We start from the raw sequence: 21,459 nt of genomic DNA, 5'->3' as shown, positions 1-21,459 counted from the left end.
CAGCTATTCGACTTTTTCTAGCGTTGTTGGCCAAGAAATAAGGATAATAAAACTAATGTTAACGTAATAGCGTGTGGTCACGTGCTGTCATGCTGAAATATGTAAGCGATCGGATTAATTTAAACAGTACAGTGTAATATAAAATGTAAAAATAAATAATTAAATACTTATATATTATCTTGTTCTTAATTGATCATTTTACAAAAAAAACAAACAAACAAAAAACAACTCATGTAAATACTAAAAAATCAGGCATATTGTGCAAGACACCACCACAGAGGGGCAGCAGTTTACACCGGGTAACTGGCTCAAGTTAGGCCCTACTTGTAAGGGCAATTCAATTTATACTGCCTCCATCTAGTGGCTGATTAAAATCATTCATAATTCCTTGATAAGACGTAAACATTAATTATTTAATTATGCTCTAACTTAATTAATCAGACACAATGCACTTTTCTGTTTAAGAACTAGCTATTTTTTGCAGTTTTAAAATGGATCTAATGGGCTCCGTCTTTGTTTACTTTACCTAACTAGCCTCTTTAGCCTGTATGGTTATGCAGGCATTTCTATTTTTCGCTTTGTTTTGATAAGATGAATGACTCAAAATACTGGAAGTTGGCGACTACTGGCTGTTACCAAAGTGAAGAGTATTTTCAAGTGTTTATGGACACTGTCAGTCGTCTTAGCTCATCGTGGAACGTCTTGTAGAATTTATTGAAAAGCATCTGAACTTGTATTTCCAGTTATTGAAGGATCAAAGGAAAATGAAATCCAGATGCTACTAAATAGACAGTAGGCTACACAGGCTATTTGACTTGTACTCTCAACTAACCAGATGCACTCAGATTCTGCACTGCTTTGATTGTAGGCTACTTTGTATGATAGACCATAGTTTCATGATAGATCTAAACACTGTTTTTTTAATTTCTAACCAATATCAGATCCTATCTGTAGTCTATCTACAAGACCATATCAACGTTAACAGCTCTAACGTATTGGGATTCATATAGGGCCTATATTTGCGCAATACGTGCAGTTTCAGCCAGTTTAGTCAATTTAGAGACGAAACATAACTTTACTCTCTTTAAATCATATCGTTAAATATACATTTCACAGCTCCATAGATAAACAAGTTCCAGATTTAATTGTGACTGACGCACAAGCTGACCAATGACCGAAGCAGAAAGGGTTCCAAGCGTTCCGCCCACGACGCCGCTATCAGCCAATGAGAATATCCTCACGCGCAAAGTGGGCGGAGCATGTGGTTTCGGTCTGAAAGGTAACAGGTTGTCTTTAGCAAATGTTTTCCCTTGGGTTTATTAGCTAGAGCTGTCACATTTAAAGAGACCTTCTCTACTTTTTACGCTATTAGTTCTCATGAAGGAGAACCAGAGGAGGTAACAGGGGAACATTCAGCAGAGTGAAACATAAACTTTGCCTCAACGTCAGGTACGTTAAATGTTATTTTTGCCTCGCTAAACCTGTTAGCCTGTAACTAGAAATTGATTCAAAGTTGTTTGTCGAGCGGATGCTTCAACTCACTCTCGAGACGAACTTTCGTCTACAGGGAGCGACACTTGCTTCGCTGTGAGGTCTAGTTGTATTTAGTGTTTTTCTTAAGGGGTCCTCTCTGAAGATGGATTAAAGTCTGGCCAAAGGATTATTGTCTAGCCCGCGTAATGACCGTATTTTCCATTAGTTTTCGCCGAAAACGAGCGCTTCGCCCCGAGAGACTTCATAACCCATTGAGTTTCGCACGTAGCGCAGGTGCATCGCCAGGTGAACACCTGCGCTTCTCGCTTTGGGAACAAACTCGTGAGAGAAAGGCTTGACGTGGCAAACAATCCCGCTTCAACAGTGTTGTGATTTTTTACCTCCTCGCCACAGCCCGCTAAAGTCCGCTAAACATTTAAAGTCTTGTTTGAACAGCTCAATTTTCATTCAAATGAAGAAGGAGTTTGTGTCAAGCGGGCAGAGAGCGGTCAGGCTGCTGTGTCGGGTAGACTGTCAAACGCGTGCGGTTTAAGAGGGCTATTAAATATAACCACAGCCGACTTTTAAGTTAATTAAAGTGTTATATTTGATACATGGCTCGTTTGCTAGCTCCGTGGTCATGTTATCCAGACTCCAGGTTCTTTAGAGATGTTGAAACCGGTGACTCAGTGCAGAAGAATTTTATAGGCCTGGGTTGAACAGTGCCACTTAAACTCTACAATAGCACTCAGTCAGAAACATTAAATTATCGCCTGCTTCAAATTTTTTATTTATCCCAACAGCACCGTTAAGCTTCAATACGAAATGTGTTATTTTTATCTAATGTTGTGTAGTTCATTATAAACATTTATATTATTAAAGTGGTCATTATTACAGTGATTTAGGTTAAGATCAAAGTAATGTTTACCCTATTTTCTAAAGGTACGCTGTTTATCTTATGGACCCTTTAAGTGTGATGCACATTTATAACACCATGTTTTGTGTTTGCTTACCTTGACTAATGTTAAACAATACAAACTAGTTAACGCTGCAGTACTACGTGTTTCTAATACACCATCTTTCTTACATTTGACCAATGTAATAAATAAATAGATTTTTTTCCCTCTTTTTTGAAAGTAATTTTTCTTCTTTTGTTAACCACTGTAAAAATGTACCCTGTGACATCTTCCACATTTTTTTTTTTTTTTTTTAAACCTCTGTTTAATAAAATTGTGTTGAAATGGTAGATATCTGTTTCTAGCAATATGCTGGACTCCAGTCATTTAATTCACTTAAACTCTGGTACTTTAAATGAAAAAACAATCAGTTCCGTTGGTGAAAAACCTACTCGCCAAGTAGCTTCTTTCTAATCGTACACATGAGCTTTTGATATTTTTTTTTTTTTTTATGATTCTGGCTGGAAAATGGCATAATTTTCGAGAGAAAAACCTAATAGCACCCTTATTAATGTGAAACCCAATAAAGTAGTAATTTATGTTTTATAGGTTTTAAGCAATCCTTCCAAGTGTCCCCTTGAACCCACTAAAGTATAATTAGCTGTGAACACATCCTGGTTGGAAATTTTTGGAATTAATTAAAAGCTTACTTTTTATTTGAATTGCTGTTTGCACATATTAGACCATAAAACTGAAACGTATTGTTCTTGCATCTCCCCTATCACACTGGCATCTTGGTTATTGATCTATGACTATTTTGTGCTGAGCCATAGACAAACATAACTTATTACGCATATATGAGATGTTAATCTAGTGTGATTCACAGCTGAAAGTCATAGCTTTGGTTTTTCCGAGCTGAAAAACCTGGAGTCATGAACACATCGCATGTGGGTATTACATAAGATTTTTTCCTATATTGTGTAGGTTTCTGGAAATAAGACTTTTGTTTGGCAACAATGAAGCCTGTTTTAGTCATGCCGGTGAGGTCCATTAGACACACAGAAGAAGAAATTCTTGTTTGTCTATGATTGAAACAAGAAGAACGGCTGAAGTTCAGGAAGGGAGGGGGTAAGAAAGGAAAGAGGAGATTGAGAGGGAGTTTGGCAGGAGACAAAGAATGTAAAGGGGAGTCGAGCACTAATGGAGGGATACCAAGACAGGATGAATGCTTACGATATGGCTACATTTTCTCAGATGCTTTCTCACAGCAACTTGAGTGTTTAATTTGTAAAGTAACCTAGCTGAAACGTCAGGAGCAAATATCAGTGATTGGTTTGTCCTTCAAAAATTGATGGAACCAGACATTCAGGTTGTTTCCCATCAGACTGCTTGTCATACTTGAAATATACACACGCTGAGAGGTTACGGTGTGCTCAGAGGTTGTTTTTAAAAGGGCTACGGCAATGCTAAGCTTTTTCTCTACTTCCCGTGTTAAGTGGATCCTGACCTTCCAAAAAGGTGACTGAAGTCATATTTCACACGGATACGAAGTCTGATGCAATGCATGTCTAAACAAAATTAAATATGCTCCGATGCACTGTTTGCAATGGCATTGATTTGAGACAATACAAACTATACTAACTGCACAGATGCCTCCTGAATCCTATTGCCTTAGTTCCCTGCTAATTCTATTAGACGTTCCACATCTGAGAGCTCGGCAGTCCCGATTCAATTTAAGATCGGAGAATTCAATTTGATGGGAGAACAAGAGGTTGCAGACTCTGCGCGGTGGACAGGTGTCCCTGGAGTGCCTGGTATGAGGGTGTTTTTTTTTTTTTTTAGAAACCTAGTTCATTAAGACTTGCTAATTAGATTGTTTGTTGTTGCATCTTCTCTCTGAGCAGGTGAAATGAGATGTGGAAAGTACAATGTCTGTCCTAATGTGCAAGCAGATAACATTCTGACATTTTGAAGTCTCGGCGGTGAATGTGTACAAATAAGACAGTCAAACAGCCTATATTTGAGTTATATCTATGTTTTTGCACTCTGATAAATACTTAAAAAATTAGTTGAAGACATCCACTTTTGATTTGGTAAGTTATTATCCCATTATTAGGGCTCAATAATTGTGTATTCACATCAGAAAAGATAACTATAATTTTAGCTCCACTAATGGATGTTATAGTTCTGTTTATTATCCCTTTACCTTTTTGTCTATCTCCACTCCTGTCCATCAGAGTAGGACACAAATACTGTAAGGCTTTTTTAATACAGAATCTCGTAATCATTCGCTAATACCATGTTATTTAACACTATATGTAATTCAGTGGTGCAAATATGCTGTATATTAGCCTTTGAATGAATAAAGAAAAGAAAGGATTGTGGGGCAACCGCAATGCATCCGCTTTTCCATTTTTAAAAACAGAATTAACATTATACCTGTCAATCAGATGTGTTTGCTGCCATTGTTCAGTATTTTCAAATGATTTCCTAATGTGTAAAAGTTGAATAGGACTGTGGAAGCTCGAAGTTTTTGTAACCGTACACAATCCTTGAATGTGTAATAAGACGAGCGTTGTTTAGTTTATGATTGGCTCTCAGTTGCTAAACAACTCACTGTGACCTTCTTGCACACCATTGTTTCCCACTGTGTAACTTTTGTCATTGCTTTTGAGAAGTTTTTCTAACTCTGGAGCTGCAGGGTTAAATAAATTGCTTTCCCTGGAGAGAATGGATAGAATAAGATGGCATAGCTTCGATGAGGATAATATTTTGAAATGGGAATTGAGGCATTGCAACATATATGAAGCATAGAATAAGGAAAATAATTTAAATCTGGTGTTTAAAAGAACGTAAGATGGGCAGAAGTCATTATGATACCAGTAAATGATATAGCAGATATAATTAATAGTGCTTTGTTTTGAAAAGAGAAAAAGCAATGGGTTGATTCATGTTGTTTTGCCCTTTAAGCAAAAGTACTTGCTCCTAGAGTGGTTGAAATAAAGTGTGTTTGTTCAGGATAAGTAAACCCCTGCATACGGTAGACTATTGCCTATGAAGGGAACAGTGACATTTCTGATTTGGATCAGTGTATGAGCAGGAGAGAGCGAGTGTGATAGAGAAGGCAGTGTTCTCAGCATAGCTGCCCTTGTTTTCTGCCCCACTTCACTGTAATAATGGGAAGAGGGTCCTCATACTCCCCCTCCGTCCCACTCACAGGCTCCCTCCATTCAGCCTATCAGATAATGCAGCGCTGAGAGGCTAAATGGTGCCTCTGTTTGCCTGGCCACTGACACACTGACACAGAGGAAATGGATCACTGTAGTCCGTGACCGTATTTTGGCTGTTTGTTTGACTAGATCTGTTGTTATAGCATATAATAATCTGACAGTCATCATGTGGATAATCAAAAGTATTTGAGGGGAGCTCATCTTCAGAATGCAAATTAATATTTTCTTTTTTTTATGCTGTTTGTTAATTCGAGCTTTAAAAAATGTAAAATCAATAAATAAAAAGCACAATTAATTTGTGTATCGTCAGATTTTATTCCTGATTTGAAATATGGGTCCCACTTTATATTAGGTGACCCGTAACCATTATATACTTGCATTTAAATTAATTGTTTTGTAAAATGCACTCATTGGGTACATACTTTTACATTGTATTTATGTTTTTACAAATACTTATATGTAATTACATCTGTAATTACATTTTATAATTACATCCTGTACATCTTAACCCACCCTTATGCCACCAAATCTTTCCTTAATCTTTACCCATATCTTACCTCAATAGCAATAAAATAAAATATGTAATAAAATATCATCACTATAAGTACATTGTACTTATTTTTTTTATGTAAGTATGCAGTAGTTAAGCCCACCTAATATAAAGTGTGCATGAAATGGGTAACCAGAAAGTTCAGGAGATTTTGGTCTTTGCCTCTTTAAGTAGATTGGAGCATGACTGAAATGAAATAACTGCCTATAATATAACCAAGGGTGGCCTGGCTTGTCTCAAAGGAACTTTGATCAAAGTGCCAGCATTACTGTTTGGTTCAAAATGCAATATCTTTAAATTATGGTGAAAATTGAAAAATACAATGAGATTCGTTGCCGTATTATAACTGCCGGACAGATAGTTTATAGTATTCGTCTATGCCCTCGGGAAAAATTTTCATCATGTTCAACATAACAAAGCCCCCCTGCTATCAATAAAGAAGCACGTCTAGCTTTATAGTTCTTTTATGATGTTCAAAGTCTGTTGTCTAGGACCGAAACTCCACCTATCTGGAATTTAATCGCGTCATTGTAAAAGTACATAAATACTGCTGCAGCTACAATAAACACAGATGAATGGTTCTGAGAGAAAATGATCAGTCAAGTGCTGCTTCTTCCTTCTCACTACACCTGTATAACCCTCTACCTGCCTGTCCGTCCTTCTTCAGTCTCCTTTCAGTCATCGTCTCAGACAGCTTTCTGGTGACCAAACACCTTATAGGCCCATTCATTGTATTCACATTGTAGTAGTAATGAAGGCTCCTTTATACGTCACGCAGCAAATATGTTTCTTACTCATCTCAGGCTGAATCTTTGTTTTAACCAGAAATTATTTTGTCACTGAACACCATAACTAATATAAGAAAAGACACAAAAGAAAGAGAAAGAGTAAAGATGTGCCAGTGTCTGAGAATGCACTTTGTTCCTCAGTCACACCCTTCATGCTAAAATGTGTTCCTTATTGAGATGCCTTCATTCCATCACACCAGACACACCTTCATTTTTCTACTCCATTTCATCACAAGTAATGCTGGAGCTTCCCTGGCTTTTGCTGCAAAATTTTCTTAATGAGAAGGCGATGTTTAAGATGGAAAGTCAATGGAATGTCTACACCGTGAAAAACAAACGTGTGTGTGTGTTCAGGTTAATAAATAATGAATGCCGATGGGTATTCTGAAGCCAGGAGCCAGAGGTAATAGGCAGCATGGAGTGGTGTGTGTAATTCAATCCTGCCTAAGTGTCTGTGTCTGTCTGTATCTCAATAGAGCACAACAGTAGGGTTCTGCTTGTAAAAATCCCATTAAGATTCCTTTTTGAAGAGTAACGTTGGCTAGACGCATTTCAACATAGACCAGCATTGTCTACAAGAATGTTGAAGTCAATATGAAATCGAACTCATTTACTTTATGAATAATGTGCGTTCCTGATCTTAGTGTGAGAGATTCATAAGTGCAGTATATATTATAATGAAAGGAAAAAAGTTACTTTATTTCATTACTATGTAATAATTTACTGTTCCAGCTCGTGGCTTCTTTCAGGAGTTTAACACCTGAATTCTAGCATTCAAGCAGAGTTAATTAGGGCAAAACGATTTAAAATAATGAAAAACTTGATCGGTAAAAGCTTGTAAACCGCCCCAAAATCTGTCATAATATCTAACAATAAGAAAAGGGAATTCACCATGTTTTCTTGTTGAAGTAAAGTGCTTTTTTGGGGAAGAGGAGAGCAGTGTCCGTAGAGGGGAAGTGACTTCAGATCAGGTTGTGCAGTGGAGTGTAATCTGAAGGACATCATATTGCTTCTGTCGGGGCCAGTATGAAGGAAAGGACATGCAGGGCTGTGACAGAAAAAAAATACTTTTTTTATTTCTTTGTGCTGCTGTGATTCACCTCTTGAGCTAGTTGCTTTGGTCGAAGGGTTAGAACTTTTTATTGAAGATTTTTCTGAAACTGAAAGAGAAAAAAAATGTTCTGGAACCCATAAAGAGTATTCTGTTTAAGGTCTTCTAGCTGTTTAAAACAATATTTAGACATTTTCTTTGTTTGTCTCTCTTTATCTCCCTTCTAGGATGTCTGCCCCTGTCTCGGGTAGGAAGACCCCCGTGGACTATGGCGTTCAGATTCGTTTTATAAATGACCTGCAGGACACTGGAGGGGGAGTGAGTGGGCAGCCTCGGAAAGAGCTGTCAAAAAAACCTCCAAAAAAGCCACAGTCTCGCTATGGAGTGGCAGTGAGGGTGCAGGGCATCGGTGGGCAGCCCTACGTTGTACTGAAAGAGGGAGAAAAAGGAGATTCATATGGAGTTCAGCTGAGAACCCAACCACCTCCCTACAGCAGCCTGCCTAGGTATGATCCAAATAGATATATATTTTTTCACCTCACCTCAGTAAATATGTTACAAATATTTTTATATATCAATATCTTTACTAAAATAATTTTAGAAGAATTTATTCATGAATGTAAGGCACTTAATAAACAGTATTACTTCTAAGCAAACTCAATAAATGCCTTAATGCTTTAAAGTAAAAATGATGTAATAATTTGATCTAATATTTTAAATAATGTTTTAAAACTGTTTAGTAAGCAACATTCTCCTCCTAGAAAATAACCTCTTTCGTGTTCTGTATGAACAGCTGTATGGGCAAAAACTATAAATTGAGTATAGATTAATCTTTACGCTAGAAAAGAGTGTTTAACCTGTATCTTTGATGTTTGCGTTTTTTGGGGTTTTTTTGGCGAAGTTTGTTTTCTAATCATGTCTGTTTGTTTGTCAGGAGGAGAGAGGATGGGGTAATCCAGGGGCCATATTTCTCATCTGGAGACAACACCCCCTTGCGTCGGGCTCAGTCTCATGGCTCACTGTTGGATAGAGAAAACATCAGCGAAGGCTTCACAGATGAACTGCGACGTCCGCTAGGAGATGGACGCTCCGGTAGCTATGGTAACCTTGATGGAGGTATTGGTATAGGGGCAGACAGGGAGCTGCCTAGAGAAAGGATGGAGAGAAATCAGTGGGGTGGATCCTACCAGACAGGGCTGAATGGCACTTTGGCAAGAGGGAGAGCAGGAGGCAGTCACTACACCTCATCGGAATCAGTCGAATTATCTCCATACAACCAGCACACTAACAGCCAATCAGCTCCCAACTCCATCCGTCAGACGCCTGCCCACAGACTGGCGGGTAACACCGGGACCAACGCCAAGGGACGCTATCCCATCCCAAACAAAGACGACAGACCCACCTCAACTTCTCCATTACCTGCTACATCTATCATCCTAAACACATACTCTTCACCGCAGTCTTCTTCACCTGCTTCTGCCTACAGCAGCCTGGGCCGTGGATCAAGTTCTGTTGCCAAGGTTACGGCTGTCTCTTCATCTGCTTCAGTTGATGGACATGTGAGTGATGGGTTAAACTGAAGTTTCCAGTATTAGAAGTATGCACTACTCTTTGTGTTTAACATGCATTTTTTAATTAATAACAAGTACTGAGCCTGTGGGAAACAAATAACTTATCTTCTTTTTGACCTCCATATTTTGAAGCCTCTTACATGCAGGTTTGTTTACATAGAAATATTGTTTATAGGACAAATTTGCTAGTAGCTAGTTTGCATTCAAACAAAATGTTTTTTGTTTTGCCTCCCTGGTTTTCACTTTATTATTATTATTATTATTATTTTTTTTTTTAATTTAAATTTTTGTCTTACAATGGAAGTCAGTAGTGACCTAAACAGCCTGGTTACAAACTTTTTCAAAATATCTTTCTTTGTGCTCAGTAGAACAAAAAAAAAAATTAATACAGGTTTCATACTACTTGAAGACGAGTAATAGTTTTTGGGTGAATTATTCCTTCATGTTCAGTCTAAATTTTATTTTATTTTAATTTATATATTTATATTTATATATTTATATTTATTTATATTTATATTTGTTTTATTTAATTGTTAATATTATTTCTGTAGCTATAAAAAACTATATGTATGCTTGTATATATTTAATTATTTTTTAATTAATATTTTCTTAATTAATTTATATTATTCATCAAAGACAGCAACACAACATGACATGTTCAAGGCCCAGAAAGGTAGTAACGACATTGTTAAATTTGTGGCATCAGTTGTCTTATTTGCAAGCAGAGAAATGCACACATGCATTTTGGTAGTGTCATAAACATGCATCAAAGTCTGACACAGAAGAGCAGAAATTGTTGATTGACGTCATTATATATGTTTTTTTTCACACAAAAAGTATTCTTGTAGCTGCATAAAATTACATTTGAACCACTGACGTTACATGAACTATTTTAACAATGTCCTTACTACCTTTCTGGTCCTTGAATGTGGTAGTTGCATTGCTGTCTAAATGCATCCCTTCAAAATGCTGACAGAGTTTTGGAAGAGTGTAATTTGAGCTGGTTACAGTAAAGCTATTCATCAACCTGATACTCTGTTCTCTCTGGCATTGAATGTCATTTAGCTTGATTTAACTTGTTGGTGTCAGCTGACAAGGCGCACGCTTATGTTACTACTTGGATGTATCAATTATACTGTAACCTTATTGTTTTTGCACGTATTCTGTGGGGGTTGTGTTTGATGCTTAATAAACTGTAATCTCCATTTAGGTAACTCCTGACCTTTTGATGGACCAGGGTCAAAGTTCAGGTTCAGAGTTCTCAACTGAAGATCACATACAGCAGATAATCTACGATGTTCTACGTCAGGGGTAAAACACTGTTCTGATACGTACCAGCAATACATACAGAGTAATATTTAGTAACATGTTGTTTCTCCTAATTCTTCAGGAGTACAGAGGGAGATGCTGTCATTAAGCACAGAGCTCGAGTCATCTGTAATAAAATTCAAGGACTGAAGGTACAATATTTCACAATTCGAGACATTGCTATTTTTGAACATCAAACCAATATCAACACCTGATAATGTCACAAAAAAAACAAAAGACTTGTGATTCAGGTGCTTCCACCAGTATGACACAACCAGTTCAGCACAGCCGGTGACCGTACAAACAGAAAAGACACATGTTCTGTTCGGGCTTTAATACTAAATCATTTATATTATGAAAGGTGGTTGAGGTGTACTAAATCAGAGACTGTTATTGTGTAATGTCCTGGCCTTCAGTTATAAGAGCCAGTAGGTGTATTGGTAGCTTGTTTAATTTAAAATATGCTTTTTAGTGTGCTGTGAACTAAATATATGATTGAATTGTTGATTTCATTGGTGATTTGAGCTATTAGAGGCATAATCTTGACAGACAGTTTAGAATATTGCCATCATTCCTCATTCAAGTACATAAAAGATGTATATGTGTTATCTGCTTGGAAAATTGCTGCCCGGGGTGTTATCAAGATAGCCATAGAGTGATCTGATTTTGACTAAACCCAGCTGCAAATAAATCTGCCATTTTTAAAAAGCTGTTATAAACAAGTGCGAGATGATTTACTCTAGTGCTAAAATCAGCCGGTCTAGCTGTGGAGGTAGGCTCAGTTGGCACTGTGTTCAGTGCGCAAACAGGCATTGCTAAAATGGGCATTACATTTGATGGCTTTTTAGGTGCTGGCATCTCTTACTATGCCATAATGAATTGGCAGCGGTTCCCACCTCACTTACAACAGCTGAGCCCAGTTTACAGTGAAAGGAGGAAGGAATGTTTACCTCCACCACACAAAAGCTCATGAATTATAGAATATAAAAAAGATCCAGCATAGATCAGTCTGAAGTATCAAAATTATATAAAATTATAAATGCTAAGTGACCATCAGAAATTAAAAATGTAAACAGACACTGAAATAAAAATGCCTTCTGTCAAGCTTATATTTGATCATTGTTCGTAAACTATACGATGATGTACTGTTTAAGTTTGTGGTGCGAGTCATAAACGTTACTCTCTGAGGCAATCAGTGGGCTATTTATCGTCGGTATAATTATCTGAGAAGACCTAGATGCCTGATGAATGCGCCTGGGTTTTGCTGCCAAGAACAAGTTAACATCACATGTGAGTTTCTGAACATCTGAGCTGAAGTTCGCCTATTTGATACAGTTCAGAGCTTGGACACATTATATATTGTTAAAAGCGCGATATAAATAAAAGGGATCGAAATTAAATATGACACTTTTTAAAAAAAAAATGGCACAGCAAATTGAAAAAAAAGTCTTGAAGGTATACTGTTTAAAGCTTAAAAAAAGCTGCATACTGTGGTAAATGTTGATGGAGATACTTTATATTGAAGGTGATTCAATGTAGCGTATAGCTTATAAATTAATATATTATCCATTTAGAAGTTTGGTGTCTGTAATATATCATTTATTTATTTATTTTTAAACAATTAAGTGACGGTGAAGACAATGATTATATTTAAAATAAATTGTTCTTTTGAATGTTATGTGAACTTATTTGTTTAAGGATTAAACATTAATTAGGATTGTAACATTGATGATAATAAGAAATTATTTTTTGAGCACCAAATGAGTAAATAAAACCGCATGACTGATGAGAACAGCTTTGCCGTCATATGAATAAATTACATTTTAAATTTAAAGTTAAAATTTAAGTTATTTTAAAATGTGATGGTACTTCACAAAATATTACAGTTAAAATTTTTTACAGTTTTGAATTGGAATTAGAATCTTTTAAATGAAGAAAAAATCTTACTAACAGCAAACCTTTGAACAGCTGGGAAAAATGTAAAACTCTCATATGTACTACCTTGTTTGCTTTATAGGCAAGGACTGTGTTTCTTTCTGAGAGCAATTACTTCGTATAGTGATCTTTAGACAGGATTAAATCCTCAGGCCTATTACTTGGTCTCAGCAGGGATAGCAAACCACTAATTACTACTTTGTCTTCTAAATACTATCATAGATGTGGGCTTGGATTATAGTGTTTTGAGCTAATTGGAGCGTAATCTGGTAATGCCTTGTTTACATGAAAAGCTGTTGGACGCAGTTATATAAAGTTCTTCAATTCTACAGTTCTTCTCATATGTTTACTGCAGGATGTTTTTTGTACCTAATGAAGTGGGGTATATAAAAAGCAACCATTGAACAATCAAAGTAATATTTGTAAAGTTATAATGTAGTAATGTCAATATAATTTCACAAACTTTCCTGTTAAAAAAAAAATACTTCTGGGTTAAACCCCCAGCATCTCCTGCATATTTTCACAAATGACTGCAAGCAGTTGATGCTTGAGGCAACCCACGATCAAATGTGAAACGCATATAATTATGATCTCTAATTTTTTTAATATTCTTAAACTTACGAGAAAAGGGTTGTGCATACTTAAGAGCACAGGTGTGTAACTGTTGCCCCTCGGATTTCAGGTGAACAGATCTGATGACTCCTTGAAAGAGGAGCTTGAGAAATGTCTGGATGAAAATGTACAGCTGCAGGAACAGTTGGGACGAAAGAATACAGAGCTGCACCAAACGCACTCCGAGTAAGACCAACACAAATGCATTTGTCACTATTGTGTATTCACCAACATGGACATTCACACATCTGTGAGAATTATATCAAATCTGCAAATTGTTGTATAGTTAAACTAGGTTTTATCTCTTTGCTTATCTCTCTCTCAGGCTAACTCAGTTACGAATGGACAGAGAGAATGCAGAATCTCATGTTAGAGAGCTGGAGGATCAGCTGGCGGGACTTCAGGAGGAGCTGAGGAGAGAGACAGACAACAAAGCTCAGGCTGACACTATGCACATGGTGATCACACGCACATGCGCACACTAGACTGAGATGAAAAAGATCACAAATGCAGCAAGATATAAATTGTATTAACAAAAGCGACACTTTAGTTGAAAGTGTTTTTAAACCTGTGAAAATACTTAGAACATTTAATTCACACATGCTGCACTGCACACATTAGGCTGCTGACAAAAACTGCACATTGCTAGTAGTAAAATGGCATCGCTGTGCTGGGATTGTGATTATTAAAAAGAATTATGATCTGTTTGTGTACAGGAGTTGATGGCGGTGAGAGGTGAGTTGGCCGAAGCTGCAGCGCTGTGTCAGAAGCAGGAAGACATCGTGAGGCAGAGAGAGAGGGAGCTAACTGCTCTGAAGGGGGCACTGAAAGATGAGGTCTCCACACATGACAAGGAGATAGAGGCTCTCAGAGAACAGTACAGCCATGACATGGAGCGACTACGAGCAAGCATGGACCAGGTTTCACAGGTACACACCCAACGCTGTACGGGAAATTAAATGGGACTCAAGAAAGAGCCCTGTTGAACACCTGTTATTATGCAGTTTAGAAAGAAGTGATTAAATTTGCAGCACTTTGCACGGGAATCATGTTGCACATATTCAAAATGTGATCTCTCTGTGCCTTAGTCTCAGGCAAGTATTGAGGCCGAACGTCACCGTGTGAACTCTACAGTAAGGTCTCTTCAGCAGCAACTGGAGGAGAGCAGAGATGAGGGAAACCACTGGAGAGAGCAGTTTCAGTCCAGCAGAGAAGAGCTACGCAACACCAAACAAGAGTGAGTCACGCTTACGCAAGTTAGTTTAGGTATACGGTTGGATTAGTTTTGCTGTATGTTTAGTTCTGTCTTTTTTTTTTGTTAATGTGTATTTGTGTCTCCTTTTTTCATTGTATGCGTTTTGTTGGGGCAGTGGACAACAGGTTCAACCCAAAGCAGAGTGAGAGACGCTCTCAGATTAGCGGAGAGAAAATTGTAGATTTATCTAGATGTGTGATTGAACCTAGTAGTATTTGTTAGTCTGACTTGTATTCTAAGATCCCACCAATTTAATATTAAACAAATGATTTGATGATTTAATAATAAATTGAATGATTTGTGTGTGATTTTTTTTTTTTTTTTTTTTTTTTTCTATTTGCTAAGTCAAAAACACAAAATCCTAAAAAAACCAAAAGCTAGATTTAACATTATTAAACATTACAGAAAATCATAATACCTTCTGTATGAGTCTAATAACTCTAATTACCTCATCAGTAGTTCATCACAAATATTATATGCATTATTAAGAAATAAAATCCTGCTGCATGTATTTTTTCTTCTAGAAAATATGCTGCACATAAGCAACATTACTTTCACAATAACCTTCACATTATGGATCTTGCTGTAGGCTGAAAACATTGTATGAAAACAATACGTTTGGAGGGGAGTTTGGTTGTTAAGCACTTATGATTTAGCTTCTTTGTGTTTTGCATATGGTGTCTGTCTGTGTTGGTATTATGTGTGTATATACGTGTGTGTTAGTTTACTCCAGGCTCGTATGGAGAAAGAGGAGTCTGAGGAAGAGCTGAAAGATCTACAGGAGAAAATCAACATGATGAAACAGCAGATACCAGATCCCAAACAGACCCAGACAGTCAGCCAGGTATATACACACACTTTTTGCTTATGGATGCTACATTAAGGAATGTTTTTAAACCTCATTGTATTTTTATAGGAACTTGAGCGTTGTCGTGCTGATCTACACAAGGCCCAGGCAGATATGGATAAATTAAGAACAGATCTCGACAAGAAGACAATGGAAATTGTGTTATTAAAGAAGAGCAAACAGGAGCTTGAAGCAGAGCAGAAATATGAGATTGACAGATTAAGGGACCAGACACGCAGAGATAAAGAAGAGCTGACTAAAGCTCACGAGAGGGCCAAACAGGTACTGTACAGTATTAAGGCATCAAAACAGGTACCATCCGTTTGTGTTTTGCTTACGATTTTAATCCGGCAGCTAGCAGAACCTTCATTGGTGGAGGCCCTGCGCAAGGAGTTGAGTGACATGCAAGAAGAGGTGGGCCGACTGCGCAGTCAGCTGCTCTCAACTGAAGAAGAGCTGCAGGCAGGGAGAGACAAACTCAGCTCTGCTCAGACCCAAGTAAACAATCTGACACATGAGCAGAAGGAACTTGAGGAATCCAATGCTCGTACAAAGGAGAGAATCATACGCTTGGAGGTTAGGATGCAGATTAACATCATTATGTAATGATGCACCTTATTTTCCCTCTCATTAAGCTTCAATAAATGTGTGTGTTAGTGCATTGGTTTGAGAGTGTGGAATGGTTAATTGCTTTCGGTCAGCTGCATTTTAAAAGATGTGATGGTCTGGAGTTTTGTGGGTTCAGGTGGTGGCTGGAATTACACCTGAGGGGAACAGAAAGGGTGGAGATTTGGAAAGTCTCTTATTGCCGTGTTATAAAGAAAAAACTAGATGCAACTCTGTGAGCTTAAAGGATTAGTTCACTTCAAGAAAAAAACCCTGATAATTTACTCATTCCCATGTCATTCGAGATGTTCATGTTTTTCTTTCAGTTCAAAAGAAATTAAGCTTTGAGGAAAATATAGTTTTTCTCCATGTAGTAGACGTTAAAGGGGTTGATGCTCCAAAATGCAGTATTGGTGCAGCTACAAAAGGTAAAAACAATGATGTTGCATGATTTCGAAGCTGGAGAAGAAAATTAGATTTAGAAAATTACAGTTTTTCACCTATCATACCTTTTTAAAGCGAAGTACACAGGCAAAGCCTGAAATGTTTCCCCCTAAGAGCCTTCATTTCTTTTCAACCGAAGAAAGACGCATGTGTGAACACCTTGGATGACACGAGGATTAGAAAATGATGAGGAAAGTTTTATTCCTGGTGTTGAAAAGTTGACAACTTTTAATGGAAAAATGTTTTTATGATCCTTTGTGTCAGTTTGACTTCACTAGCTGATGTCATGCATTCAAAAACACAGTTATCCGTTTGTTCTCGCTTTTTCTCTGATGCATTATTGTGTGTGTCTGTAGTCTCAGCTGCAGGAGCGCACGTCTCAGAGTATTGAGGCTGAACAGGAGCAGCAGGAGGAGACCAGAAAACTGAGACAGCAGCTGGAGGAGTCCAGGCGCGAGAGCTCCAGACTGGGCCTAGAGCGGGATGAGCTGACTCGTAATCTGGAAGAGAAGGAGAAGGACAGAGACGCTGTCCGCAAGGAGAATGCACAGCTTGAAGACCAGAAGAGACAGCAGGAGAGAGCAGTTGACAAACTCAATAAAGAGGTATCTGTTCATCGACTAATTTTAATCTGGCACGCATCATTTTACTTTCTTGTCTGTCCTCATCTCTCTCTTGCTTCCTCACACCCCCTCTCCTGTGTTTCTGTATGTCAGATGGAGCGCTTGTCTGCAGCATCCCGTGAGGAGATTCGACTCCTGCAGGCTCAGCTGGATGAACAGAAAGAGAAGTGGAGGAAAGAGCAGCAGGACTCGCATAAAAACGCCAAAGAGAAGCTCAGTGAGCTGGAGAGAGCTCAGAGCACCATCCGTTCCCTACAGGAAGAGGTGCAACTCTGGCCTCATAAAAATAAAAAAAATTTTACCTATCTACAGTTTGTGGTCATACGGTTTTGTTGTTTTTAGATGGCCCGTCAAAAAAAGGAGCTGTTCTCAAGTTATGAGGATCGAGATAATGCTTTACTAGATAAAGAGATGCTCACCAACCGCCTCAAACATATAGAGAGTGAGATCGAGACACAGCGTACCACACAAAACGACCGGTCGCGTGAGATCCGCAGCTTGGAGGTGTGTGTTTCACCTTCACATCTCGTGTTTTAGTGAAATGGTGTAAGGCAGATAGTGATGATGTGGTAACACTCTGTCGTCGATCTATGTCTCCACCTGCAGGACAAAATCAAGCACCTGGAGCTCGAGTTAGACGAGGAAAAAAACACTGCAGAGATGCTGACAGAACGAATCACCAGGAGCCGAGATCAGGTACGCTGCCATTCAAAAGACTGGGAAACCCTTCAATAATATTCTAAAATGTCTTTACTGTCATTTATGATCAATTTAATGCTGAATAAAGTAGTCTTTAAAAAATATCAGTCATTCATTAATATCAAATATGAAAAGATTATATTAAATAGAACATATATTGGTGTTCCTTAGAACTAAAGCACTTATCAATTCCTTCCAAACCTGTAGGAATTTTTGTTCTCTAAACACAAAGAAAGATATTCTGAAATAAGTTTGTTACCAGGCTGTTGTGGGTCACCATTAACTTCCATTGTAGGAAAAAAATATTATTGAAGTCAGTGATGACCCAAAATCTTTCTTCAAAATATCTTTCTTTGTGTTCAGCAGAACAAAGAAATTCATACAGATTTCATACAGTAAACGATTACAGAATTTTCATTTTTGGGTAACCTTTTTTTTTTAATAATGAAAATGTGTTCCCTGAATTAAAGTGTTATCAAAAAAATCTTACCTACCTTAAACTTCTGAAAAGTAGTGTATACACATCTATAATGCTGCCTTTTGTTTACTGAATGCAATTAAATAAAATATTAATTAAAAAATAAGAGTGAAGATGCAAAAAGAAATTATAAAAAATAATATATAAATCCCATAATATTGCTAGCTGGTATAGGGCTTAAATACATACAATTTACTGCTCTCTCTGTAGATTGAACAGCTGCGTGCAGAGCTCATGCAAGAACGATCCTCCAAACAAGACCTGGAGCTGGACAAAAATGCTCTTGAGAGACAGGTATACCACATGACTATTAAACAGTATGGTATGATCTATAGTTATAGTGTCTGCTGCATTTATCTGTGCCTAAGTTTTTAATAATAACAAAAACGTACAATGCTTTCATTTAGATTGGCCACAGGGTTTCATCTAATCTTTATCTCTTTCAGATAAAGGATTATAAATCTCGTGTAGCTGAGATGGAGGGCCAGTCACGTTCCTCTACTGGTGTGTCTCAGCTGGAGAGCAAAATCCAGGACCTCGAGGAACGACTGCGTGCAGAGGAGAGGTAAAAAAAAAAGAAAGAAAGAGGTCTTAATGAACTGCAGTTCTAAAACCACTACCGTGAAGTAGCAGGAAAAATTAAATTAGCCACAAAGCACTACAGAATGCTTGGGAGAAGCTCTCTTCTTTAATTGAAAGCACTTTATGCTGTTAGAAAATACACAGACTGCAGACAATGCAGGCAATAAAGCAGTTCACAAAAACTATAAAACTGCTACTAATTTCGGGTGCTTATTTTTTATAAAGCAGCGCTGGGGGAATTGTCAGTAGATTTATTTGCCTGATCAGATTTAAATTTGCTCTGCCAATATTTGTATTTTTATATGTACCATAATAATCTGATTAAATGAATGGGGGAAAAAATCACATCATCTAAACAATAAAAAATGTCAGTACATATCACGTTTAGGACGTCCTGAGGTTCAAGCATATAGTTGTGCGTTTTTACAGAGAGAAGAACTCTGTGCTGTCCTCTCAGAGGCGTTTGGAGAGGAAGCTAAAGGAGCTGAACATCACCCTGGACGAGGAGAGACATCAGCACACAGAGCAGAGAGACCAGGTGAAGAATACACACGCTGCGTGTGCTCGTACAGAACAGCGTGTGTGAAGATCTGCGCGTTTAACGCATGTGTTCGTCTTCAGCTGACTCTGCGTGTGAAGGCTCTGAAGAGGCAGGTGGATGAAGGAGAAGCTGAGGCGGAGAGGTTGGAGGGATTGAAGAGGAAGGCCGTCAGAGACATGGAGGAGATGCAGGAGCAGAAGGACGCGCTGCAGTCTAAAGTCACGGCACTAGAGAATGAGCTCAAGTAAGTGTGTTTGACTGAGAGAAGAAAAGGGTGGAGCAGATTCTTAGAAATAAGCTTGTTGTTTATAAAGAGCAGTGGTTCGCTGTTTCGGTGTGTTTGATTCAGTGGCCAAGAAAACGAAGCAAAACTGCGGGAGCTGAGTGAGGGAATAACTTGGGACTTATTCGTCGTCCTTTACATTTGCATTTAGAAGTTTAGTTTATCAATCAAAAAAATGAGCCATTTCTTGTAAGTTAAGATTATTTAAATCACGAATGAATGAATATACAATATATACACATGTATCCAGCACTCATGTCCCTCTTTCTTAGAGAATTTACCAATGACAAAATATCACAAATAATTAATGACACGCCCATATTTGCCCACAGTCATGTGACATTCACTTTAATAAGAAAATGTCCTACACAGTTTACAGAATAACATTGCTAATATTTTTCTCTTTAATTCTATTAGTTAATTCTGTCTATTATTATATATTATTTAAAAATATTAGCAGAGAGTAAATAGACATGTAGTTGCAAATAAATAAGAATAAGCTGACACGTAGTTACACAGTAACTTATAGTTAGTAGAATGTCTAAAGTGGGCTGTCAAAATCAAGTGTAAACACACAGATAATTAAAAACTTTTTTTTCTCATTTAACTCTTCTGTTATTCTGTTATTTTTCCCCCTCAGGAGGAAGATCCAGCAGGCCCGACAGTCAGCTCTGGAGTCTTCAGTTCTCAGCTCTGATGATGATGATGATGATGATGATGGATTGTATGATCACTCCAGCATAACCTCCATCCTCACCGAGAGCAACCTGCAGACCAGTTCCTGCTGAAGAGCACGAGGGGTTTCCTCTTCATTGATGCTTCATTCCTGGACACACACTACCATAATTATAAATCAGATTACAATATGGGATTTAAGCATCAATAAAACTGGACAACAGCTTTTCACACACTTTAAGACACCTGACTTTTCACTGTCAGTGAGTCAAATAGATTTCAGACGTGACATTTATCTAGACATCGGCTCCACCTTAGAGACTTTTTATGAGAAAAGCCTTAATGATCCTTTTAGTGTGTATATATGTGTATATATATATATGTATATGTATATGTATATGTATATGTGTATATATATATATATATATATATATATATATATATATATATATATATATATATATATATATATATATATATATATATATATATATATATATATATATATATATGTGTGTGTATGTGTATATATATATATATATATATATATATATATATATATATATATATATATATATATATATATATATATATATATATATATATATATATATATATATATATATATATATATAAAAACTTTTGGAGGAGATCTGTTCAGAGTTGAAGCCATTTAGAAACGGAATTTCACCTTAAATGAGCAAAGTCAATTTGAGACTTTTTTTTTAGTTTAAGTAATTAGGGATTAATAGAAGAAACAAGAACTTTTGAATAAAGTGAATTAACAGAGATGGAGAGAAACAGGATTTAATTTTGTTTTAAGGGTCCTGTGAGTGATTATGAGCACTGATGATTTTATTAGAGTGTGTTAAGAAAGCCTGATGGGAGAATGAGGGATATTAGGGTATTAGTAGAAGAGAAATGAACACAGCAGAGAGAGAGAGAGAGTAGTCATCTGAATGGGGGAAGAAAAGAATAAGAAGTATATGTCACTATAATGTAGAAATACAGG

At 37.2% G+C, this 21,459-nt stretch overlaps 1 protein-coding gene across 1 annotated transcript; it reads left to right on the top strand.

The window, feature by feature from the left end:
• The first annotated feature begins 1,284 nt into the window (after positions 1–1,284).
• On the top strand, positions 1,285–20,825 carry LOC122360979 (cingulin). Its single transcript, XM_043261859.1, has 21 exons — positions 1,285–1,449; positions 8,216–8,494; positions 8,923–9,547; positions 10,770–10,870; positions 10,950–11,019; positions 13,485–13,600; positions 13,740–13,872; positions 14,131–14,343; positions 14,503–14,651; positions 15,393–15,513; positions 15,586–15,798; positions 15,871–16,092; positions 16,923–17,171; positions 17,283–17,453; positions 17,532–17,693; positions 17,796–17,885; positions 18,577–18,660; positions 18,813–18,931; positions 19,378–19,486; positions 19,570–19,733; positions 20,413–20,825. The coding sequence occupies exons 2-21, from the start codon at positions 8,217–8,219 to the stop codon at positions 20,558–20,560; spliced, it is 3,537 nt and encodes a 1,178-aa protein (XP_043117794.1). The 5' UTR covers positions 1,285–1,449; position 8,216; the 3' UTR covers positions 20,561–20,825.
• The last annotated feature ends 634 nt before the right edge of the window (positions 20,826–21,459 follow it).

Source organism: Puntigrus tetrazona, chromosome 16, assembly GCF_018831695.1.
Source record: "Puntigrus tetrazona isolate hp1 chromosome 16, ASM1883169v1, whole genome shotgun sequence".
Classification (NCBI taxonomy): domain Eukaryota; kingdom Metazoa; phylum Chordata; class Actinopteri; order Cypriniformes; family Cyprinidae; genus Puntigrus; species Puntigrus tetrazona.
The sequence above is the reverse complement of the archived record's forward strand: the minus strand, read 5'-3'. Positions and strand labels throughout refer to the sequence as shown.

Bases quoted from the DNA above. Each gene is read 5' to 3' on its own strand.
- LOC122360979 (XM_043261859.1), top strand. From the start codon at position 8,217: ATGTCTGCCCCTGTCTCGGGTAGGAAGACCCCCGTGGACTATGGCGTT. The intron at 9,548-10,769 runs GTGAGTGATGGG...ATCTCCATTTAG, and splicing joins CTGCTTCAGTTGATGGACAT to GTAACTCCTGACCTTTTGAT. The intron at 18,932-19,377 runs GTAAAAAAAAAA...GCGTTTTTACAG, and splicing joins CGACTGCGTGCAGAGGAGAG to AGAGAAGAACTCTGTGCTGT.